Genomic DNA, 25,849 nt, shown 5'->3' on the forward strand with positions numbered 1-25,849 from the left:
CTTTTTCATTAAATTGGAAGAAATTCTGTAACATTGCATCTTTGTTGAATTGTTTATATATCGTGACTGAAGTGTACTCCCTCACCACTGTTTCTGCCTTTGCTCCAGCTTGTAATTGTTTAATGTAGAATAATGAAAGATTATCTAGAATTCCCACAAGTCAACTGCAAATATACTATGTATTTGTGTGAAGGCTACTTTGGGTGCCCCAGCTGTTCAGTTCTTTGTTTGGAGCCCGTTAAAGTAATTAACTTAATTCTCTGTGATTCCAGTTTTAAAACCTTTCAAACTGCCTTGGGGAGATATTGCAAGTCAAAGCCAGATGTCTGAAAAGTGGATCTCTTGGCATTCCTACAGAATCATTTTTAAAATCTGAACCCTTTTCAAATAAATTATTTTTTTAATACCGTTATATCTCTTTTACAGCTTATCTACAATCCATTGCCTAATTTAAAGACCTAGCCATCTTGTTGAGCTTCATTCTCTATAACTCGTTTTCACCTTTGCCACAGCTAACAATGGCCTTCTTACTTTATCATTGTTACTTTTTTACATATCTTTCATTCATTTGTTCTCTTTCTCTCTATATCTCCATCTATATCTCTTATTTCTCTTTCCCCTGACAGTCTAAAGAAGGGTCTCGCCCCGAAATGTCACCTATTCGTCTTCTCCAGAGATGCTGTCTGACCCAAGAGTCACTCCAGCCTTTTACCTAATGTCAACCTAATTTTAGAATGTTGTTTAGTCTGGGGAAGGGTCCTGACACAAATTATTGACTGCCCTTTATTTGCACAAATGCTGCCTGATCCGCTGAGATCTTCCAGCACTTAGCAGTTTCTTGTGTCAACATTTTTAAATGTTATTCACCAGTTATAGCAGGTCGCATTGGTTTGTGGATTGTGGATGGTCACCCAGTGATCACATTGAATGGTGGTGCTGGCTCGAAGGGCCGAATGGCCTATTCCTGCACCTATTGTCTATTGTCTATCTATTGTAAATTGTGCTAACACCAATATGCCCACAGCAGTGATGTTGGATTTTGAAGGTGGATGGGATTGGGGTTTGTACCAAAAATTAAGAAAAGTAGGTATCTGCATCCTCACTAAACTAATGTTTTACATGTACAAATATCTTGGTTAAATTTGGTAGAAATTGGATTCATAGCACCAGTTTCCATAATTTTTCTGAAGATAGGTAAATAGATACTTAAAACAGGTCTTGGTTGAGCAGCATTGCATTACTCAAATTAAGCACTAATATTTTGTCATTCCTTTGAAGGTGGTTCCTCAGAGTTCATCTTGGAGTGGGCAGAATATACTTGAAACACTAAAGGAGTCTGAGAAATCTGGTAACTGTCGGGTTCAAGAGTCGGACGTACAGGTTCCTAATGCGCGAAACTTGAAACACAATAGCTCAACACAGACTGACATTTTCATTACAGATTCGAACATTCTTGATGACAAAAGCGATAGAGCTGATCACAAAGATGGCTGTTATTATGATCGCAAACAGCTGTCCAGCCGTTCTTTGCAGCCTAATACATACAGGACAGCTGAGCATAGTTGCTGCAACTATCCAGACCTTAAAGTTAATCCTCTCAGCTCAGAGATTTTTCCTGATAGAGGCTACGGGATTGCGGAGCATGAGAAAAGGTGCTTCACCTTTGACTCAACAGTGGCAGATTGTGGTGTGGGAGAGACTGAAGTTGAAAAGGGGCATAGTCCCAAGCACAATGGTGGCACCTGGCCAAAAACAATGGTGGATGTTTCACCTGAACCTGGGAAACTCTCCATATTCAAAATGCCAAAACAGAGGAAGCCAGTCTTTGATCCAGATACTTTCAAAAGGCCACAGACTCCTCCAAAGATGGATTATCTCTCCCCAATGCAAAAGCAGACACATTCTTCACAGTCCTCGAAGAGTGAATCTGGTTCAACGCCTCCCACACCTCCAAAGAGGAGTGATTCATTTAAATTTAAACACAAGCAGCAAACCAGCTCGGCTTCAGATTCTGCAACAACTAGTGGGTCGCCTCCGACCAGTCCCGCTGCCCCTCAGTCACCTGCTGCCCTTGGAGTAAAACAGGACACCACGCATGAAGTCCATGATAGAAATGTGGGCCATTATCACCCAACAACATACTTAGAAGGAAGTGCTTTACTATTAAGGACTTCCTCCGAGGAGGAAGGTCATCAACGCGTTGAGGAGGTACAACCTGTCAGCAGACGTCGACCAAAATCTGCTCCTGCTTTAAGACCCAGCAAACTTGCTCCTTTAACCGTTTCTGGACTGTCCCCTCAGGTAATTTGTAAATTACATCAATTATTATTGTAGTGCCATTATGTTGATATAAATCTTATAAACATGGGAGCAATTACAGATAATTACGTGATCTTCGCTTCAATGCTTATCTGAGTCGATTGCACATTGACGTTTGATGGTGGGGAGGCGATGGGGTATGGAGATCGTGCTTCGGAAGTAGCATTTCTGTATATTTACAGCTGCTTGTAACTATTTAGCCCTCACTTTTTGAGAGAATGTGCTGATCATCAAAAAACAGAAAAATGCCAACTAGAATGACTGACATACTTTTTGAAATGAATTGGATGGAGCACAGTCAGTGGACATGAGACTGTTTAGGTCTTACGGTATGTTGATTGGTAACATTCATCAGATGAGTCAATGTTAACACCCACGAATTGGTGAAACAGACTCATCTCCAATTAAAACAGTAACTTCTCTTGTCCTGATGGGGTGGGGGTGCATTTGACCCTAAAGTCTGATTACTTGAAGGGTCTCAGTCCTCTCTGTAAAGACCATGACCGGTGTTGCTTTCTTAAGGCTGCTACCAGTTGCCTTGTGAAAATAGACCGAAGGCAACGGATTTCATGCATCATAGAGTTATACAGCGTTTGGCCTAACTTGCCCATGCCGGTCAATACACCCCATCTACATTAATCTTCACTATCTACGCCTGTCTGTCCAAATGTATATATATATCTTATTGCTCAGAATATTGGCCAGTAACTTGGCTCCCACAGATGTTAGGCTCACTTGTCTGCAGTTCCCAGGCTTGTCCTTGTGTGTGGAAATTAGTGAATGGCATTGTGATAATTAGTTCTTGGCTTTCAAATTGGATTAGTTAATTTGATTCTCTCTAGTGTTATGAGAGAGGGGAATTTGTGTCTCTAACTAATTGGAGGGTATAAAAAAATGTTTTAACTGGAGTGAAAAAATAAATAAATAGACTCACCCATTTGGATTTGTGGCAAGACTGCAAGGTCTACTGAAGAGTTGGAAATGGTTCTATTATTGTATATTCCAAGATGGGCAGTTCTTTATATACAAACAAAATTGCATGAGAAGGATATTGAGAAGTTATAATGGAAATGATGTAAGGAGTGCAATCGATTTTCATTATCCCAACCTCTAGTGTATTGGGAACTTAAGGGGCCTGGGAAACAGGAAGAAATTCCATGCACAATTACCCTAGACTCTTCTTGCATGGTTGTTGAGAAGCAAATTCATCAACACATGTAGGTTTCTTTATTAGCAACATAAAAGTGATGTGTCAGTCTGAAATGCAACACAGAAAAGAGTCGGTGCAGCGGTAGAGTTGCTGCCTGACAGCGCCAGAGACCCAGGTTCGATCTTGACTACGGATGCTTGTCTGTACAGAGTTTGTATGTTCTCCCCGTGACCTGCGTGGGTTTACTCCGAGATTTTCAGTTTCCTCCCACATTCCAAAGACGTACATGTTTGTCGGTTAATTGGCATGGTATAAATGTTAATTGCCTCCAGAGATGTTGCCTGTCCCGCTGAGTTACTCCAGATTTTTGTGTCTATCTTAAATTGTCCCTGGTGGGTGTAGGATAGTGTTGGAGTGCGGGGATCGCTGGTCGGCGCGGACTCTGTGGGCGAAGGGCCTGTTTCTGTACCTGCAAATTAAACTAAAAACTAATAACTAATTACAGGTACATAAAGGGTATGAAAGGCATGTTCAGAAAATAATTTGGAAATGCTTTATTTTTTTATGAGTGACAGATGACTATTAATGATTTGAAGGCAAATATTTATTATATTCGCAGGAGAGTATTGACCCTCATTTGCTGTATGAGAGTCGCACATCTAGCTCCCCAGTTCCCAGGTACAATTCAAGTGAAGAACGTCTATCTGCGGAGCCACAGGAATGGCACCGTTACGCACCAAAACGCGCACACAGGCAGAGTGCTGGCTACACATCATCAACATATAATTCAGGTTCAGGTTAGTTCACAAAAATACATAATCTTGAAATATCTGTTGCTTTAGTAAGAAACACATTTGCAATCCTTTTACCATTTTGAAGCAGTGATCGGATGCATTTCTTTCTTGAAGCATTATTAGAAAAGTGTAGTTTAACTTTTTGGAAAAAGACTCAAGTACACAGGCATAAGAGTTAACCCTGTTCCTATGAATCATTGGTTAAATGTCAGTTGAACTATTGCCTGGGATTTTGCAGTCAGTGTGAGCTTCCATACCCGACTCATATCTATGATATGATGTTGGCATGAATCCATGTTGATCTCCTGAGGCTATCATGCTGCTCATGGCAGCATCCTTTCCTACATTGTGAGGCCCTGGGTGATGAAAGGACCTTCCAGGAATGAATGATGTGGATCGAGAGGGAAGAGATTGAGGGAATTAGCCCTGCCTGCAAACGATGAGTTGAGTAGCATCGTTGATAACTAGCTGGGCTTAACTAACATTTTCTGAATGTTCGAACATGCAAACATTTATTTTCAGTTAAGTGATTTTTAAAACACATTAGGCTTGTTTAAATGAAACCCAAACTAAAGCGGTCGTGTTGCTTTAAATAAAAATGGAAAGAAAATTAGATGCATTTTCCTTGCTTTATAGCAGTTCCTTGCCACTCAAATGAATGGAATTATGAGGAGCGTAGATAAGGTGAATGGTCACAGAAGTCTGGGGAGAGATGGGGCAGGTGCAGGCAAGTGGGACTAGCTGTGTGAAGCAACTTCATCAGTATTGTTGGGTTGGGGGAAGGATCTGTTTCTGAGCTGAATAGCTCAATAACTTTGTGACAGGTTCCATGCAGAATTGCTGGGGACTTACTGTGCTCTTCCGCAGGAGTCTGGGGTTGTGGGGAGAAGGCAGGAGAATGGGGTTGACAGACAGATAGATAGATAGGTCATGATTGAATGGCGGAGTAGATGATGGGCCAAATGGCCTAACTCTGCTCTTATCACTTATGAACTATGAACTTATAAGCCAATGGGTAGCATGACCTCAAGGGACCGTCTGGAATAAGCTAGTGACCATGCCAACAATTTCAGAACCTCTCTTCGATGAAAGAATTGCAAGCAGTGGCATTTGTGCAGGGAAATGCTGGCATTTAAGTGAAGGATAGATACCAGAATGTTACAGAAGATGAGTTTCTGATATAGAGAGGCTATTATTGTTCTCCTTTAGTATGTGTGACCATTTAAATTAATTTTCCCTCTTTTAAATGCAGGCAGTGCACAGAGGAGCTTTGTACCTTGTCCAGCAGTGACAGCCGTTCTGCGAAATCCAAATGTTCCATTCTTCACTGTGCGCAGTCGCATGGTCCACAGCACCAACTACCCCTCCATGGCGAGTCAGATGTGCTATCCACATCCACAACATAGGTATTAATCAACCAACACACTTGGTTAGCTAATTCCAATTTCAAATTCCAGTCCAAATTCCTTTCCTCTGCTGAGCCAACTAGTGGTCTTTGACAACTTACAAAAATATAAATAAATAAAATGCTGTCATGGTCTACTTGCTGCACCTAATGTGTATACATATATGCTTGCAATATGTCCAGATAGACCTGTTACTAGGCCTATGCACATAACAGTGCTAAACCAGATAATCATTTGTGAATTTGAGTTTGATTTGATGTAATTGGCTGGAAACCGATATTAATCATTGTACTCTGACCCTGTTGAGAAGCTTATGCAGTTTTTTCTGCACATCTGTTGTAGTGAAAACAACAAAGTCAATTATATTTCTATTATATTTTTATATAATTCTATTATATTTCTTTTTTTTAATAACATTTATGAAATTATGTTTATAAGTCACTGTTAAATTACTTACACGTTGTTATTGTTCCAGGCAATACATAACAATTTCTATTTTGTTTTAAATGCAAAATTATAGATTCCTTCATATGAAAATTCTGATTTTGGTATTGTTCATTGGGTCAGAAACATCCTTCGATTATTTATGGTTTGTTTTTGTCCGGTTTAATGTAGAACAAGGAACCATTCACCAACTGAAAGCTTTCCTAGTTCTCCACGGACTCGGCATAGACCTCAGAGTGCAATTTGCTTTCCAGAATCCATGCATACCTTTGAAGGTTTTAGGTAAGATTACATCCTTCTGAAAGACATCATTTTTACACCTATACCCGACATTGAAAAATTTAAATACATGATGTATGTTATGGAACTGCTTTAAACTGATGCCATGGTAACAAGCATTGAAAATGGTTCTCCTGTAAAGCAGGGCTTTTCATATCCTGCAGTGACAAAGAGCTAATTAAGTATCTTAAGAATTCTTGTCATTGTGCCTTTAGTGGCTTTTTTTCCAGGAGGTATGGGGAAGGCAGATCCAAAGAGTACATTTTTGAAAGTAGATAATTGCAGCTTTGAAGGGACATTACTTGAAGGAAGATGTTTTTTGCAATATATACTACAATGGAGGCTCTGAAGGAAGATTGCCTGGCCAGTGATATATTGAGGATGCCTGCAAGAGCTTTTTTATGGACTAGATATGCTTGTCAATGGAACTGAAAGTAGCAGATTGTGTCAACTTTGAAGAAATATAATGAACTGTGAAGGAATAGAATAAATGAAGAAATAGAATAATGGTTGTTTAATTTCAACAGGGCAGTTTAATGCATTTATTGTTAATTATTATTCCTGCATTTCTTTAAGAGCTCTCCTTTAATGCACTATTTTATTCAATATATATTTTTTAAATTGAGTATGACAGTCTAAAATGTTTTGTGTAGCCCACAGCATCATGCACATCACAGCCTGGATCTGACCGGCCCAGACCACAACCATTCAAGTGATTTGTCCAAGTCTTCCAGAAGCACAACACCACACGGAACACAATCTCTGCCAGCCAGTGCACGTATAGGTAATTCCTCACTTCTGCACTTTTGATCTTGTTTTAGATCTGCCTGATTTCTTTGCAAAGGAATGTTCACTGTACCTTTTGTTTTTTCAGCTGGTTCGTCAAGCAGTCTGGCTTTTGCTCCCAGTAAAAGTGGAAGAATTCGAATCCCTTCCAACACAAGGTATCCCCGATTGACTACAGGCTCTGACAGAGGTAATATTCTGCACTACTCATTAAAGGATCACAAATTGATATTCTTCCTGCATTTTTCCCTATATCCCCACAGCACAGAAAGGAGGCATTTAGAAATAAGGTGCATGTGTTACCTTGAGCATGTCGTAAGCATCATCAGTTGAAGGGTTTGTAGTGGAAAAATATAATAATAATAATAATAATATATTTTATTGTCATTGCACATAAGCACAATGAGATTTGGTATGCAGCTTCCATCCGATGTCATAACTTAAATAACTAATAAAATTTAGATTTAGATTTAGATACCCCGAGAACATGGTTTGTAAAAACAACAGTAAAATAGTCAAAACAGTTCAAACAGACTAAAGTGCAGATGTGTCTGTGTGACGTGACCATCCGAGGGAGACAGTCCATGGGGGGTGAGGGGCACTCTGCAGGGCCGGCATATTGCAGTGACTATTTATAACAATCCACTTTTTGTTTCTTGGGAAATTTGCTATTTGAATTATTTGCTACTTGAATTATATGTCAGCAGTTTTCAATGTGTGTAAACTCTCGTAACGGCTGAGAAGTTACTTTAATGGTAGACAAAAATGCTGGAGAAACTCAGCGGGTGCGAGCCTGAAGAAGGGTTTCGGCCCGAAACGTTGCCTATTTCCTTCGCTTCATAGATGCTGCCGCACCCGCTGAGTATCTCCAGCATTTTTGTCTACCTTCGATTTTCCTTCTTGAACGGTTACTTTAATAATAGTTCACATATAACTGGTATCTTGCTCATATTTTTACAGCATCCCAGGAGATGGATTCCAGTTGAGATTCTGTTAGCCAAATTCCATTTGATTTTTAATAGTTTTATTTATATCTGTACCAGAATAATTAATACCGGCTGCTTTTTATTAGTATGATTGTATGGCAAATCAAATTCCTCGTATGTTGCAAAACATATTTGGCTAATAAAGAATGATTATGATTATGAGAAGTAAGAGACAAATTTTCTTGCACACTGCATAAAAAAGTTGAGCTATTGTGGGTAGATTATTTTAGGTATTTGTAGTATGTTTTTGTTGTCAACTGTAAAAACAGTTATTATTGAGAGGATATATTTCTAGACAAGGAACCGTAAATGCTGATTTTCCACAAAGGACAGAAAGTGCTTGAGTAACATAGCTGGTCGGGCAGCATATCTGGAGGACATGGTGCCTAGATGCAGGAAGATTATGCTAGATGCAGGAAGATTATTCCCGATGTTGGGGAAGTCCAGAACAAGGGGTCACAGTTTAAGGTTAAGGGGGAAATCTTTTAGGACCGAGATGAGAAAATCATTTTTTACACACGAGTGGTGAATCTGTGGAATTCTCTGTAACAGAAGGTAGTTGAGACCACAGTTCATTGGCTATATTTAAGAGGGAGTTAGATGTGGCCCTTGTGGCTAAAGGGATCAGGGGGTATGGAGAGAAGGCAGGTACAGGATACTGAGTTGGATGATCAGCCATAATCATATTGAATGGCAGTGCAGGCTCGAAGGGCCGAATGGCCTATTCCTGCACCTATTTTCTATGTTTCTATGGATAAGCGAGGTTTCAGGTCGGGACACTTCTTCAGACAGATTGTAGTGGGGGGGGGGGGGGGGGGGGGGGGGGGGCGAGGGTTCAGGTCGGGACACTTCTTGGGGGGGGGGGGGGGGGGGGGGGGGGGGGGGGTGGGGGGGGGGGGAGAGAGAAAGCTGGAAGGGTGCTGGGGGTAAAGTTTGATACCTTGCCAGACTTTGTCCTATCTCTCCTAGCTTTCTCTCTCTTCCTCCCTCCCTGACTACAATCAGTCTGAAGAAATCCTGACCTAAAAGGTCGCCTATCCATGTTCTCTTGAGTTGCCACCTGACCTACTGGGTGAGGTCAGCACTATCCACTTAGTTACTCATTTTGTTCCTTGTTTGGTTTCGGTCTGGGCATGAAAACTGAACCAAGTCGCTAGTCAGGCTTTTTAGTGGCGAATAAATTTGCCCCTCTGACAGGAGAACAATGCACCTTGTACTGTCTGTCAGTGAGTAAATTTAGAAATCTTATTCACTTAAATCACATATTTGAACTCTACAAGTTGTAAATGGTTGTAAATGCCAGTGTGTAAAAGGAATGAGACAATTTTGCGAGTATTTTATAATCGTTTTGGTTTCCAATTAAATGCAAAGCTCCACTTGCCCTTTCTTTTTATGTACATTATGATGTTGCTGTGGTAACTGTCTGATTAGTTGGCTTTTTGCACACTGAAAACCTCGCCCATTGACTTGCAGGTTGCAGGTCGGGCTGTGATTTCAATTGGCATTTTGCTGGTTGTTTGGTGCTTTCTAGATTTTGTTTTTGAAGACGGGTGTGTTATGGTAGATGATGATGGGGTATTGTCATGGTTTAAAGATAAGGCACTCTAGGGTAACCCTTGCACCCCCTCTCTCTGTCCCTCCCCCATCCTAGTCGTTGTATTAGTTTCACTGTCGTCCAGGTGAGTTTCATAGTCTGTATAACTCGTTAACACCTAACCACACACAGCTAACACTGGACATTTTTCTTGGTCTTTACCTTTTTGCATATTTTTAATTCATTTGTTCTATATCTCTCTACATCAACATCCATATCTCTCGTTTCTCTTTCCTCCAACTCTCAATCTGAAGAAGGGTCACGACCCAAAACATCACCTATTCCTTCTCTCCAGAGAAGCTGCCTGACCTGCTGAGTTACTCTAGCTTTTTGTGTCTACCTTTGGTGTAAACCAGCACCTGCAGTTCCTTCCTACACTCTATAATTGGTGCAGTGGTAGTTATTCTCCATGAAACGCTGTATGACTGGCAGAATTAGTGGGGGCATGCAAAATAGGGTGGTTTCGAGAAAGAGTGAGAGAGGAGGGCAGAGGAATCTCAACAGAAGGCTATATTCATGTATAGCAAATCTCCTGTATCTGTCTCAACTAGAAATAAACTAGGGGACTACACTGCATTAAGATTTTGGCATACTGAAACAGTTTCTGTTGTATGAGCTTCTCTGGAGCAGAGCTGTAAAATTTGACAGGATGCCTGTCAACGTTCATGGAGGTTTGTTGCATGCTGTCATGAACAGTCTGGGCAAGCTGGCTGATTGATGGCAGTGATATTTTTTTCAAAAATTTCCATCAATGACTTGATACTGGAGACGCGTTTCAGATTAAATCAAATACTCCTCAAAAAAAAATGCAATTGGGTGCGTCAGTTTTACAGAGGAGTTTTTCTGCATTACCCTCTTTCACTTTGATATGTTTTCAATCAGGTTCTGAGAGAAGCAGTCCGAGTTTGATTACACCTCCGCAGTCACCCATGAATCTAGAAACTTCTTCATTCGGCAGCAGCCAATCACAGAGTTCAATTTCTTCTCTCACTAAGATCTCCATCAGCCCTGTGTCAACTGGAGATTACAGGAAGGACAGGTATGGGCAGCATGTCATATTTGTATAGAATCTCTTTAGTTCTGTCGCTTTCCTTCTGTTGTATTATTTATAAATTGGTCAGTTGTCTTAATATTAGTTTAGTTTAGAGATACAGCATGGAAACAGGCCCTTCAGCTCACCTGGCCCACACCGACCAGCGATACCCGCACACTAACCCTATGCTACACACAATGGACAATTTACAATTTTACCAAAGCCAATTAACTTACAAACCTGTACGTCTATGGAGTGTGGGTGGAAACTGAAGTACCCGTAGAAACCCCACGAGGGTCACGGGGAGAATGTGCAAACTCCGTGCAGACATCACCCCTTGTCAGGATCAAACCTGTGTCTCTGCCACTGTACGGCAGCAATCCTACCGCTGCACCCCTGTCAATGGTGAGATGGTATGTGCCTCGTGGTGAGGGCCAAGCTTTCTGATGGTATTCCATTAAAACAAATAGATTAATAATGGAATTGGTGATTACTGGTCAGTGTCCATTTAGGAATTTAGATTAAGCAATCCATGCCTAAAACATTTCTTATTAACATTTAAAAGTAAAAGTAGAAATAATTCAAATTAAGGCATATTTAAATATTTACAATTTACATTATATTAAAAATGGTATTGTCCCGCTTGCCATGATGCCTTTAGAAAGATCAGAATTCATAACATGTTCATTTTTTCAAAAAAAGTAAATGAAAAGTAGTTATTCATAGCTGACAATATAACATTTAAGAGAAATAACAAGATCTGCCCGAAAAGCACAAATTTTCCATCAATCTGACAAGATGAATATCCTTCCTCCCTTCCTTTCAGAAAATCCTTCCCCTCACCTTTAAACCTATGCCCAGGGAAAACAAAGTATATGTGACATTGAAAGATCAAACTACAGTGAAGCAATGGCGTTTGAGAACAAATGTGTGGCTTTATGGTTGTAGTAATTCTACATTGACTGAACTATCTTCTTCAATTGCAGCTGATGGGTCAAAATACTTGTAAGCGTTGTAAATTGTTAAAAACACAGCACTGTTAATATTGGGTTTGTTACTTATTATTGAAATATATTAATCTAGGCTAACAGAATATTTGGAACCTTAACATTATTTCTAAATTGCAGAAAATGATTGAATCATAGGTATGACCATTTTGATAGCATAGATACAGAATGTAAAGTAATGGTTGCAATATGCTAATAATTCAAATAATGCAAATTTAAATGAAACCAGACTAATTAAGAATGTTGTTACAAATATCATCTAATTTTTAAAGCTTACATTTATATTCCTGCCTCAATTCCATGGTAACATTGTCAGTTGAGTTCTGATTCGGAAAAGCAGAGTTAATAGAGATAGCCATTTGTATTTAAACTTTGAGTTTTTTTATTCCTAAGGAGGCTTGGAGCATAACTTCACAATTATGTTGGTACTAATTGATTTTATTGAACAACTTCGAAACTTTGAAAAGTTTTTAACTTTGAAGTGTTTTCACTGTTTTGTACTCTAGTACCTTACTTTAAAAGAGGACATTTTCAAACTTCCTGATAACTTTCTCTTCGAATCTTTTTGTCTAATTCTGACCCTTTTTAGATACCTTTTCCGTAATAGATCCTTTCTGAGAATTCCTCTCACTGCTAGGCCTCGATTCTCATCACTTCGGAGTCTGAGGTTGGCCTGTTAAAAATTAGCTTGCTTTCTGCTTTCCTGTTTGTAATTCTTGATTTCCTTATGTGTGTCACTTCCTATTTTATAATTATTGCTTTTTGTGTCTGGGAGCTCTTGCATGGCAGCTTTAATCTCTCCAAGGCTGAGAAGTGTTTAAGTTACCCTAGTATGCCTGGCAGCAGCTAATTAAATCTCAGTGGCAAAAAATGAAAAGTAACTTCTGCCATGTTATGTCAAGTGGCGTCTGACTTTAGAAATCACAGTATTTCTCCAATTGCAACAATGATTAGAGTTTGTCGTATAAGTAGTGAATAGAAATATATTGTAGAGAAGAACAAGTTAGAATGGTCAATAAAACACCGGTGTGTTGTACTGCTAAAACAATATTGTTTATGACTGTGTTTAACCCAATTATTCTGACCCCTAACGTTAGCAATGCATGTAGCACTTGAGCAAGATTTTATTTGTGATTACATGTGGAAGAATTGTCAGGTTAGCAAAGTATGAGATAAGAAGCCACCATTATAGGAGTTACACCATTATAGAAGCCACCATTATAGGAGTCTACCAGTATGTTTATGGAAATAAAAAAATGGAATCAACAATGGAAACACGTATTTTCATATATTTCATGTAATTGGAGCAGTATTAAGCCAATCTTGCCCATCAAGTCTATTCCGCGATGGATCATGGCTGATCTATCTTTCCCTCTCAACCCCATTCTCCCTATAACTCTTGACACCCAAATGAATCTGGCAATCTCCGCTGTTAAAATGCCCTATGATTAAGCCTCCACAGCTGTCTGTTGCAACAAATTTCACAGATATATCACCCTCCTCATCTCCTTTTTTAAAGTTAGGTCCTTTTATTCTAAGGTTGTGCCCTCTGATCCTAGACCTTCCCACTTTTCCCTCAAATTTCTCAGAATTTTGTAACAATGGGATTCCACCGTTAATAATTTGCACTACATTAGTTAGCTCAGGTATTGATCCTCCAGGAGGAATTTGAGAATGCAATATTAGTGGAAAAGCAAAGTGTTTGCAATGCTAAGCTAGTTATGCAATGTTGATTTAGATGTACATATCACAAATAAAATTAATTGCACTGGAAAATTGTGCAATGCAAATTTCTTGTATACCTTTTCGGTTGCTGTCAGGATAGATACCAACATCGTGAGACATTTATAGCCCTATATTCCTTGAATTATGATGCTAGTGTACTTTGCAGTATGCATTCTGTTCACTTTGCCTTGTGCTCAAACTGTAAGAAACCTGGCCAAATACAAAATATATTCCAGGGTCTATGCATTAATGAATATTTGCATGTGTGCTTAATAAAATGTAAGAATGATCACTGGAAAAATGTCAAGAAAATCACTTCTTGTTGGTATTGCGTGGCATATTAAATAATTGGTCGCGGTGATCCATTTGCTTCAGTGAAATAAAATTTGGAGGCAGAATCCAACTTGCTGACAATTCTATCACGAGTAGAGACTGGAGATGGTGAAATCTTGAAAAGTGCTGGAGGAACTCAGCAGATCATACAATTGCCACTGAATGCCTCCAGACCTTTGTGTGTTTTTCTGTCATTAGTGTTCAATGCTAGTGACAAAAGGATAAACTCTGGGCAGTACAGGTCTCCACTTGGATCCAACGCGGTCACAGTGACAGAACTGTTAACCATTTGCCCTTCTGTGTCCGATTCACTTGCATACACAAATGTCTGCTTGGAACAGATTAGATCCCCAATTTTCAGTACCTGTCCAATTTCCTGAGTTTAAAAACAGAATCTATGCAGAATTTATTTTGCCTCATTTAATTAAGTATCGTATCTGCAGATCTCAACAACTGCACCACTTATAAAGTGATTTTGTTTTAAAGGCCGTACCTACATGAACCCCGTCATGTTACAGTACAGAAAGGAGCTGAGCCCCTTGGAATCTCCATTGTTTGTGGAGAAAATGGAGGCATTTTTGTTTCAAAAGTAATTGGTGGAAGCATCGCTCATCAAGCAGGACTTGAATACGGTGACCAATTACTTGAGGTAAAACATTCTTGTGTTAATAAGGAACATATCTTACATAAGTTGTTATTTATTCAAATTTCACAGTGCAAATGGTGTCATCAGCACACTGAACATCCAATCGAATACAGTTCAGTCAATTGGAATTATTTCCATTACTTTAGGCAGAGATGTCTTGCATTTTTGTTCATTGGACTCATGTCAGTCACAACATGGGGTTGTGGAGGCTGATTGCTGCAATGTGTGAACGTTAGTATCACCTGGCCAGTTCACCCACACTGTATTTCGAAAGAAGAGATCGTCATTTAGACATCGCACTTTACCCCTTCTATATACTCAAATAAAACATACTTTTGCAGGAGTAGTTTTCTTTCGAAATAGGGTCCCATTCAATATGATTGGCTGTATATGTCTCAGTATCCCGAACCTGCCTTCTTGACATACCCCCTGATCAGCCACAAGGGCCACATCTAACTCTCTCTATAGCCAGAGAACTGGCCTCAACTACCCTGTGGCCGAGTTCCAGAGATTCACTCCAGCATTTTGTGTATATCCAAATGTACATTAATTCTCCGTCTGTCAAATAATAATATATGCTGTTTATACTAATTAATTTACTTTGCAATGTTTCTTGAAATAGGGTCCTCTTAATTCTGTATATGTCAGGAAAGGGTTTGACCTGAAATCCACCCGATTCTTCTCCCAGCTCAGCCTGTCCCGTATTATTGCACTTTTGTATCCCTGTAATTACTTTTATTATGTTTTCCAATTAGAGTTTCACCATCGCTGTTTCCTCCACCTTCAGGCATTGATATTGCTTTATTGCATTGGCCAAGGATGTGAAGTAACTGCCACTGCACAGCAGAATTGTCCTTCCATATACACTATGCCGTGACATTGTTCATACTAGTAATGTGTTGGCTTGATTCAGTGTAGCACTGTCACATGCGAGTCAGATCTAGAGATCATGGTTCCAAGTTGGGCTTCACTAAGTAAAGGATACGGTTGTGCTTTAACGGAGAGAGAAAACGGAGAGACTGCTTGTCAACATGGACATACATGCTTCCATATACTTATATAGTGAGCTTCCTATATTTGTGGTCAACTTTGACTAACTAACTCAAATAGGTTCCTGGATCATTTATAGCATTATTGTTTGTGGCTGGTGTACATTTTTGTTTTCTTCAGGTGAAAAGTAATTCATTGCCTAGAAAGTACTTCATGAACCCTGAATACACAAAATATGTTCAAAAAATGCTTTCTTTCACTTTCTTCTGCCTTTTTCATGCTTTTTTTTTGTTCCCCATGCGTTCTTCCCTTCTTCCCCACCCCTGCATTAGAATGTTTAAGAAAGTATTCATTTGTGATGTTGAATATTTAGGTAAATGATGTATTAATATATTTTCACAGTATAACGGTATTAATTTGAGGAATGCCACAGAGCAGCAGGCTCGGTTAATTATCGGACAAACGGAGCCTTGCGAAACTATCACCATCTTGGCACAATATAACCCTCACATGTATCAACTGGGAAACCATTCTCGCTCCAGGTGAGACCCGCAACAGTACAAATTAGAACTTATGGACTGATGTCTTTCAGTAGCTCAGTATATTATTGTTAATGATTGAACTTAATGTGTTCAGTAAACATTTCAAGACTAAATGAATACTCCCATTGGAACACAGGAGGCAGAGTGTGATTTTTTATAGGGGTGTACAAGATCATGAAGGGGACTACATAGGTAGATGTACAGAGTATTTTACTGAGAGTAGGGGACGCAAGAACCAGATGACATTGGTTTAAGGTGAGAAGGGAAATATTTAATTTAGACTCTGAGGGACAATTTTCCCACACAGGTGAGTATATGGAACGAGCTGCCAAAGGTGATAATGAGGCAGATACTATAACTTCATTTTAAATACATTTGGACATGGACACATGGATAGGAAAGGTTTAGAGAGATATGGGCTGCACGCGGGCAAGTGGGACTAGTGTAAGTGGACATCTTGGTCGGCAGGGCAGGTTGGGCTGAACGCCCTGTTTCCACGCTGTATGACACTATCTTGGGTCCATTTCATATTTCAATGGGACCAAAGGAGCAGAGTAGGTTTTCCTTAATTAAACAATTCATTGTTTGCTCATTCTCTTGTTTGCAAGGTGATATTGAATCCTATTTTAATATTAAATAACCAAAATAGCAGTTGCCAATTTTTCAATGGTCCCCACAGAAATTTGAGAAACATTAGCAGTGTATTAGTGGTGGCAAATTAACAATATTGTCTGCAGTTTCTAGTAGCTGTGTTGCTAATTGATAGATCAGATTATATTGGTCTATTAAATCTGTTTGATAATACAAGCAAGCTTGATAAATGTGCTGTTCTGAAAGCGGTTTTCAATAACTGCATGTGAATCAGTTCCTCATTGTGTGCAAAAACAAATTAATGAAGGGACTCGGCGAGTCGGACAGCATCTCTGGAGGGAAATTGACTAACAATGTTTTGGATTGCGATCAATTTGTCCAACCAACCTGACTCTTTGATTCCCTCGAGCTGTTGGACTTCTGCCCAAGATTGCAGGATCGGCAGTCTCTTGCGTCTCCTAACTATGTGATCTGTGTTTACTAGTTCTCGATTGGATCCAATAAGCAATCATTCAACTCCCCACGGCAGTGGAGCAACAACGCCTGACAATCACTCGATTATTGATGCTGTGAGTGAGCAGGACGAAGGGACAATTACACCCCCGTCAAAGCAAACTACCCCAACCACTAGTCCACGCAACTCGATAAGGTCAGTTGTCAACAGAGCCTTTTTACACCACAATGAGTGAAGTCAATGAAGTTCAATGAAGCAGTAATAATGCAGAAATCTTTGATTGCATCTAAAATTACAATGTAAAGGGCCTGTCCCACTTTCACGACTTATTCCAAAGCATCTGCTGAGTTTAACTGACCTAAAAAAAAAAAAAATCAAGATTTTGGTAATTTGCAAACTCCTTTGAACTTCCACAAATATACTCACGAACTGGAGTGACAGAGGTCACGTGCTGATGTTGACTTAAGCTTTTTTTTTTCACTCACCATTTTTTCTCTGTCCAGCTGACGAGCTACGAGTACCTACGACTACCGTCACGGCCTACTACGTTCTGCCTACAAACTAACTACGAGTAAAAAGTTGCAATATTTTTCATCCCGACTTTTTTTTACTTGTGGACCTTTTTCATCGGGCTGGAAAAAACGCCCTGACGAGCCGCTACGATATATCTACGGCCTCCTAGGGACTCGTTACGAACATTCTGCGAGTTTGAATCAGGGGAAAACTCGGGAGAATTTGTGAATTACCTCGTGAAAGTGGGACAGCCCCTTAAAGCTTTTGAGTTTTCACTCGATTTTTTATTCACAACCTCGTTATGTAGACCACCCACTCTTTCTATAATTCTGCCACTCTGAAGAGAGTGGTTCAATTTAACATATTGAACGGAAAATAAATAATGTCTTCAAAACTATTACTGCTTCAAAAGTGAATTTCCAAAATATTGCTGAGTACTTTCCATATTTTTATCCATAGAATTGAGAATATTTAGTGCAGCCTAAAATAGAAACATAGAAACATAGAAATTAGGTGCAGGAGTAGGCCATTCGGCCCTTCGAGCCTGCACCGCCATTCAATATGATCATGGCTGATCATCCAACTCAGTATCCCGTACCTGCCTTCTCTCCATACCCTCTGATCCCCTTAGCCACAAGGGCCACATCTAACTCCCTCTTAAATATAGCCAATGAACTGGCCTCAACTACCCTCTGTGGCAGAGAGTTCCAGAGATTCACCACTCTCTGTGTAAAAAAAGTTCTCCTCATCTCGGTTTTAAAGGATTTCCCCTTATCCTTAAGATGTGAAAATAGAATGAATAATGTAAACATGGTGCACTGTTAAATGACTTGGTGTTAAGATTTGCAATTGGGTTTATTTTTACAGCTAAGAATTTGGAGTCCATCATGATTACCCTTTATGTTGTTGTAGATTTATGTTTGGTGGTTAGATGTCTATCACTTCACTCGGCAACCCTAAAATTTAAATAACTAAGGCTGCTTCAATATTCAGGAGACTTTCCCTGGTCCGTCATGTTGCTTTGGAGTGCTGGTATTTATCTAGCTGATCTCACACAAGGCATTTAAATGTTGATGATGTGAATGTTTTTTTATGGTTTATCAGTGATGCCCGAGTCCGATTGAATCCTGCTGTCCAATCTCATTTTGATAAGTTTTAGTTTCAGAGATACAGCGTGGAAACAGACCCTTCGGCCCACCGAGTCTGTGCTGGCCAGCGATCCTCGCACATTTACACTATCCTACACACACGAGGGACAATTTACGCACACACACAAAGTCTTTGGAGTTTGGGAGGAAACAAAAGATCTCGGAGAAAACCCTTGCGGTCACGGTGGGGGGGGGGTCATGCAAACTCCGTTCAGACAGCTCCAATTGTTGGGATCAAACTCTGGTCTCCAGCGCTCAAAGCGCTGTAAGGCAGCAACTCTACTGCTGCCTGCTGCCCCCTACATTTGACTACAGCAGCAAGGCTATTGATCCCAGAAACTGCCTCCATGCACAACCAGGGGCCACATTCTTTAGGGTTCAAAAGATTACGAAATCAGTGAGGAAGGAAGTGTCTTCTCAAGAATCAATGTATTCATTATTACATGAACATGACCGTAAGATGACGTGGCGACTTATTCTAGCAACAGGGTGATCCACAGAGATCAGGGAAGGCCAAGAGTTGATGTCTGTGTTCATAGTTGTGACAGCGGTAAGAAAGTACAGTAAAACTCCAGAAATCTATTCGATATTTTGGCATTTGGCTCATCTGGTGAAGTTTGCAGCCTCCCTTTCCAAAGCTCACTTTAAACTGACCCAGGGTGGGTCCTGTTTGCTGAGCTACCTTTCTTTGTCCACTCGCCTCCCTATTTGAGGTCGGAAAGGAGAAACATCCAGAATTCTGCTAGTCTGGCATCAAACGTGCTGAATTATCAGAGTTGTACTGTACAATTTGGCTCGGTGCAAAGACCAAATGAATGGAAAATCAATCAGAGTAATCACTATTGAGGCATGCTGTCTTTACAGCAATAAGGAGCCATTATCTTAGATAGTGAAGGAAATTTTATAAGGAATGCAAAATAATTCTCAAGAGAATCTCTATTGATGTAACATTGGGCAAAAATCGTTTTTAAAAACTTTAGGTCTGGTATCCGATATGAAGGTAAATTGAAGAATAGGGAATGGATATGTCATAATTTAAAGTACCAGCATGTCTTTGCACATATTTTTGTTAATTTCTCATGCAATTATCAATATTCATCTACGGATGTATATATTCACCATTTTTAATTCAACAGGAGGTCTATTGATTCAACCAATCAAACTTTTGAGCCAAGATTTCTATTCCTGAAGAAGACACAGATGGATCTGGGGATCCAGATTTGTGGAGGGAATCTGTACGGAGTGTTTGTGGTAAAGGTTGAAGATGACAGCCCGGCTAAAGGCCCCGATGGACTGGTAACTGGAGATAAGCTGCTGGAGGTGAGATCAATACTGCAGGTGGACCCCATGGCAGTGAGGCACTTGTGTACTCTGATGTTCTGCATTTTGTTATTGCCCATAGTTTGCCGAGAATTACATCCATTACCAGCAGCGATCTATGTTTGTGCATGCAATACGCAAAAAATTTAAAAAAAATTCTTACAAATTACTATTGTATTCAGGGAGTGAAGACAGGTCCAGTCTTCAGAAATGTGTTTGCTAAGTAGTCACTTACAGAGAGAGGTTACTGCTTCACCAAAGGATGCCAATTTCTATGCTGCTTCTGGTCACATATCCTGGCCTTTGTGACATGTTTATACATTCACGTCGTCAACTAATATGCAAGGCAAATTCTGATTACAAGCCTTTGCTGAAATAATTAGCATCAGGTTGCAATGTGTCAGTCAAGGCTCAGTTGGTGGCATACTTGGTTCCAAATCTGAAGGTTTGAAGTTCAAGTTTCATTTTAAACATGACTATGGGAATGTAGGCTGACACATTGGAAGTACCAACGGCTGTGCCAGCTTTCAAATGTGACATGCCAGCTGGATCTAAAAAATCTGTCAGTGTAGGAAGGAACTGCAGTTGCTGTGTAAACCGAAGATAGACACAAAAAGCTGGAGTAACTCAGCGGGTCAGACAGACTGAAGAAGGCTAATGTGTCAAAAGCCTTTTTGACCACCTTATCTACCTGATCAGTGCATGTATCGGTGCAATCCACAGGAAGGCAGTAAGACCTTACTTCCTCCTCTTCGCCCTTCTCTCACCCATCCCTGTATTTTACAAAAACAATATTTTTGTATTCACTTAATATGCAGACTCTAAACTTGTCTTAATCTGTTTTTTAAGTACTTAGTAATTTACTGAAATACTTTTGAAAACTGTGACAGCATTTTGAATAATATTTGGCTCACAAACTTTAGCTACTAGTAATTTATTTAATTATCCTAATTTCCACATACTTATCAATGGTTGGACAACTGCATGCTCATTCATCCTTTAATGGTCAATATGATAATTTCAGCTGCATGGAAGTTTCAGTTATATCACGGATTGTTTTATATGATCATTTAACTCCGTGAAAAGCTTGGAACATTTGTGCACCCAAAATCTCTCAGTTGCTCCTTTCAGTTTATATTCACCTGAAATGGTGCGGTAAATATTATTTTTATTACTGCAATAATTGTGAAAGTATGAAGGATGGAAAGCAAAGCGTGTTGCTAACATATTGCCTGAATTATGCTTCTGATGCTCAAAAGCTTTGATGAGAAATGTTGTTCAAAGGTTTTGCTGGGAAGCATTAAACCTGATTTATTGAATGTTGTTTGTCGGTCATTTTACAATCCATAATAGTCTTTCTCTAGCATTTTCTTTCCCTGTACACTTTTGCTTCAATTTAAAATTATACAAGTTCAGAAAATAAAACTTTTCATCTTTGGTTAAAATATTACAGTCATTGGATTTACTCACGTATCTTTCTTGTCGATTGCAAAGAATAGGGCAATGAATTCGGGCAACAATGCTATACAAATTGCACAAACTTTCCTCCACTTGGCTTTAAACCTAATTTTCAACAACCTTTTTCAATTAAAAATTACAAAATGACAAAATATGTGGTTTTCCAGAGAAACTAGGCTTGTGTAATTGTAATTTTAAAAGTCCTGTTTACTGTTTTGAGGTTGAAGTCAATTTTGTTTCATGATTTTATTAGTTGTCGCTTTCCTTTTTATTACAGTACAATGGTGTTGATATGCGAAATGTAACGGCAGAGCAGGCCTATGTTGAAATGCTGAAGCCCACAGAGTCGATCTCGGTGAAGGCTCAGTATAAGATAGAGGAATTCAACAGGATCAGGGATGAAGCTGGAGACGGATTCTATATCAGGTACCCTTTGAAGTGGCCCTTTAAAGTCCAACTCAGTGGATGTGAACTTTAGGTTGTGTAGTATCTGGGGACAGTGAACAAAATACAGCATTGAGATCAATAACTTAACACAGTCGACATACAGCGAAATGTATGGTGATACATCAGCAGAACTAGACACCATAAATACCAGTGATGCATATTACAAGCATATGGCATAATGTTGTTTCAGAGAACAGTATTTAATGTCACCACTTTTAATGTTGAGAAAAATTTGTATACTCTTTAGGTATTTTTGTGTGATTTTTCAGGTCCTATGCTTTACTGAAATGTATGTTTTTTTCTAAAAGACGCGAATGCTGATGTAACATGGCACTTAACTCGATATTCAGCCATCTGATGCTTTTAGAGCATTGTACAACTGGTTTCAACGCATGAAGATTATTTTTCAGCGAATTGCTCATTGATTGTGTTTGTTCGGGTTTCATTGGATTTTCCTCTGCCTCGTCTCCTAGAGCACTTTACGATCGAGTTGCAGAAGTAGAACAAGATCTAAGTTTTAAGAAGGATGATATTCTGTATGTTGATGACACTCTGCCACAAGGAAACTTTGGTTACTGGATGACCTGGCAATTGGATGAAAACGCTCAGAAACTTGAAAGAGGGCACATCCCCAGCAAATACATGTAAGCATATGGATCTCGGTCTCATTTGCCCTTGTGGCTAAGGGGATCAGGGGGTATGGAGAGAAGGCAGGTACGGGATACTGAGTTGGATGATCAGCCATGATCATATTGAATGGCGGTGCAGGCTCGAAGGGCCGAATGGCCTACTCCTGCACCTAATTTCTATGTTTCTATGTAATAAACATATTTATAAAAAGCACACTGAATGTAATGAATGAGAAAGCTGCTGCATTTTGCCACAGATATTTTAAAGTAAGCATTGCACATGGGTAACTCTTGGGCTTTTAAGGAGAAAATAAACCATCTGACATTAGTGCTTTCTGTAAGATTGTCTACTCTACATCATTGTCAGTGAACATCTCTGAATGTTGTATTCAAGGTGAGCATATGTTCTCGGCTGGTGCTTCAATAAGTACCAAGGCATTTTGCATAGTCAGAGTTGCCATTTCTCACTTGAACTCATGTGGCAGCAGTGAGCTCCCCACACTTACTTCCTCTCCATTGAAATGGATTGGCAGAACATTGGCTATGTCTAATCTAGCACAGGTTCAGTGGACAGATTACCCATCTGCTGCGACATTGTATAAAGTTGGTGCTCCACCATAGGATTTAGTGATTTGTTTAATGTCAGTAAATTGCTGCCAAGCATCTTTTGGGAATTCCAGGGAATTCTTATTTCTGATGTTTAAGGAGCAACTTGTCAGGAGTTCAATGTGGTTTGCCAACATTTCTCTCGAAAATCTCAATCTATTAAATTCTAACATGGAAGGAGAAATCATCATAATCATAATAGTAATTTATTAGCCAAGTATGTTTTGCAACATATGAGGAATTTGATTTGCCATACAGTCATACCAATAAAGACCACCAAGACACCCAAATACATTTTTAACATGAGCATTCACCACAGCGACTCCCCCACATTCCTCACTGTGATGGAAAGCAAAATAAGTTAAATCTTCTTCCCTTCTTTGTTCACCCGCGGTCGGGGCACTCGAACCGTCCGTTGTCGGGGCGATCTTGACTATCACAGCCAGCGGTCGAGCCCTCCGTTTCGGGGCGATCAAGCTCCCGCATCGGGGGGGGGGGGGGGGGGGGGGGATCACAGCTCCTCCGCGCCGGACGAACGGACCCTGGGTCGAAGCTGGTCGAACCTCGTGTGGATTGGAGCTTCCCGACATCACTTTCTACCCGAGATTGCGAGCTCTTCGATGTTGAAATCCGTAGGCTGCGGTTGGAATGTCGATCCCAGGCAAGGGATCGCAGGCTCCAATGGTAAGTCCACGGCCCCGTGGTGAGGCTCAAAGTCAGTCTTGAGCAAGGCCACCAGCTCCATGATGTTCGGCCGCAGAGCGACCGGCGATACGATCTGGAAAACAATCACATCTCCGGCAAGGTACGAGTTGAACAACAAGTTCCCCCGAGCACCTCCGCCACCCCCCACATAAAACAAATCAGAGAACATTAACACATACTTTTAAAATACACTAAAAATAACAAAAAATATGAAAAGACAGACAGACTGTTAGCGAGACTGCCATCGCAGACGGCACCAGCCAGTTGAATTGTATTCAATCTGAAAACAGCAGACTAGTTCTTGGTAGTATCCAGATCTACATATGCCTTCATGTAAAGAATGCAATGAATTATTTCACCTTACTTCACCTAAACTTTCTACTTTGTTTGTCCACACTGTACTGTTTAAACTACATAAATAATGAGTGCATTTGTGTGTCTTTGCAATCACTATTGCTCGGTAGGTAGAGTTCTTTTAATTTTTTTTTTTAAATAGGCAGGCTATTAATTGTGTATTTCTTCCAGGATGGACCAGGAATTCTGCAGAAGACACAGCATGTCTGAGGTCAGGGACGAAAATGTTAAGACTCTATCAGCAGCAGCCAGAAGATCATTTTTTCGGCGAAAGCAAAAACACAAAAGGAACAATTCAAAAGATGGAAAGGAGATGCTGGCGCTTGATGCCATAAGCACTGATTCCATCCCTCTGTTGGAAGGTATTTTGTTCAATTTCAGTAAGAAATCATTCATCAATAACAAATTAAAAGAGCATGAAGTGGCTGGATTTAAAAGATATTTAAAATGATTGGAAAAAATCCAGCTTCTGAGAGCTGTTGGTTGGCAAGCTCCCCAAATAACTGGAGGACAATTTACTATCTGTGGTAATTTGGGTTTGACACTGACCAGCAGTTTGAAAGCAATCAACAAGTAATATTGTTGAACTGGTGACACAAACACAGGTAGGATAGGAAGTTGTGACAAGAATGTAAGGTGGTTGACCACTGTGTAGACAACTAAATTATTAAAGTGTGGAAAATGGGAAATTTTTCATTTGGCAGAGGAAAATAAAATATTGTTATCCAAATAAAAAAGACACAAAATGCTGGAGTAACTCAGCAGGTCAGGCAACATCTCTGAAGAACACGGATTGGTAACTTTTTGAGTTTACAATCAGATCAGGCGTGATCTTATTAAAGGGTAAAGCAGGCTTGAGGGGCTGATTGGTCTAAATATGTGTCTAATTCATATATTTCTGTTTTAAAGCAAGGTAGATTTGTACATATTAAATCCTGTTTGTGCTAGCAGACTGCAAATAGACATTTCCAAAATTGAACTTCAACGTTCTGTGGGATCCATTGATTCAAAACTAGAATTGGTGAAAATAAATTTTCAGTGCTTTATGTATGGTGTAATGTTTTCATTAACTTTATCATCTGCTTGCAACAAAATTTGGAGGACAGTTAAATGGTCAATTATACAGCAGATTGCACCCTTTTATCTCCTGTGATGAGAATTCTATGCACACATGGTTATGTACATCCACAAACCTCTCCTGGCACAGGATTAGCATTGTGAGAAAGTAACAGCAGTAATTGCTTTCTGAAATGTTATGAATTAATACAGCAAGGTATTGTATTGTATCCCAAAGATAAGGCAAACTACACGTCATTTTTAGCCCAAGTTCTATAACATATTAAAATTGTAATCGGTGTCACTGAGATACATGAGACAGTACTTGCATTTAAAACATCTGAGAATTAGTTTGAAACTTTACTGGTCCCCAATGCTACTGCTTGTATCAGCACAAAATTAACAGCATATTGGTGGCACGGTGACACAACGGTACAGTTGCTGCCTTACAGCGTCAGAGACCCGGGTTCGATCCTGCCTATGGGTTCTGTCTGCGTGGAGTTTGTATTTTCTCCCCATGACCTGCGTGGGTTT

General features: G+C 39.8%; 1 protein-coding gene across 7 annotated transcripts in view; it reads left to right on the forward strand.

The window, feature by feature from the left end:
* dlg5a (discs, large homolog 5a (Drosophila)) overlaps positions 1–25,849 on the forward strand; it is a 104,409-nt gene that overhangs the window by 65,427 nt on the left and 13,133 nt on the right. For 4 of the 7 annotated variants that reach the window (XM_055661672.1, XM_055661673.1, XM_055661676.1 and 1 more), the window contains 15 exons: positions 1,279–2,301; positions 4,089–4,266; positions 5,516–5,669; positions 6,285–6,395; positions 7,046–7,176; positions 7,267–7,368; positions 10,641–10,797; positions 12,388–12,465; positions 14,343–14,505; positions 15,895–16,034; positions 17,110–17,274; positions 19,877–20,060; positions 21,796–21,944; positions 22,439–22,609; positions 24,431–24,621. In XM_055661672.1, coding sequence (XP_055517647.1) covers positions 1,279–2,301; positions 4,089–4,266; positions 5,516–5,669; positions 6,285–6,395; positions 7,046–7,176; positions 7,267–7,368; positions 10,641–10,797; positions 12,388–12,465; positions 14,343–14,505; positions 15,895–16,034; positions 17,110–17,274; positions 19,877–20,060; positions 21,796–21,944; positions 22,439–22,609; positions 24,431–24,621 — 3,097 coding nt within the window. The remainder of the gene's footprint in view (positions 1–1,278; positions 2,302–4,088; positions 4,267–5,515; positions 5,670–6,284; positions 6,396–7,045; positions 7,177–7,266; positions 7,369–10,640; positions 10,798–12,387; positions 12,466–14,342; positions 14,506–15,894; positions 16,035–17,109; positions 17,275–19,876; positions 20,061–21,795; positions 21,945–22,438; positions 22,610–24,430; positions 24,622–25,849) is intronic. The other 3 variants (XM_055661674.1, XM_055661678.1, XM_055661679.1) reach the window with 1 other exon arrangement.

Source organism: Leucoraja erinacea, chromosome 34 (genome assembly GCF_028641065.1).
Source record: "Leucoraja erinacea ecotype New England chromosome 34, Leri_hhj_1, whole genome shotgun sequence".
In the NCBI taxonomy this organism is placed as follows: domain Eukaryota; kingdom Metazoa; phylum Chordata; class Chondrichthyes; order Rajiformes; family Rajidae; genus Leucoraja; species Leucoraja erinaceus.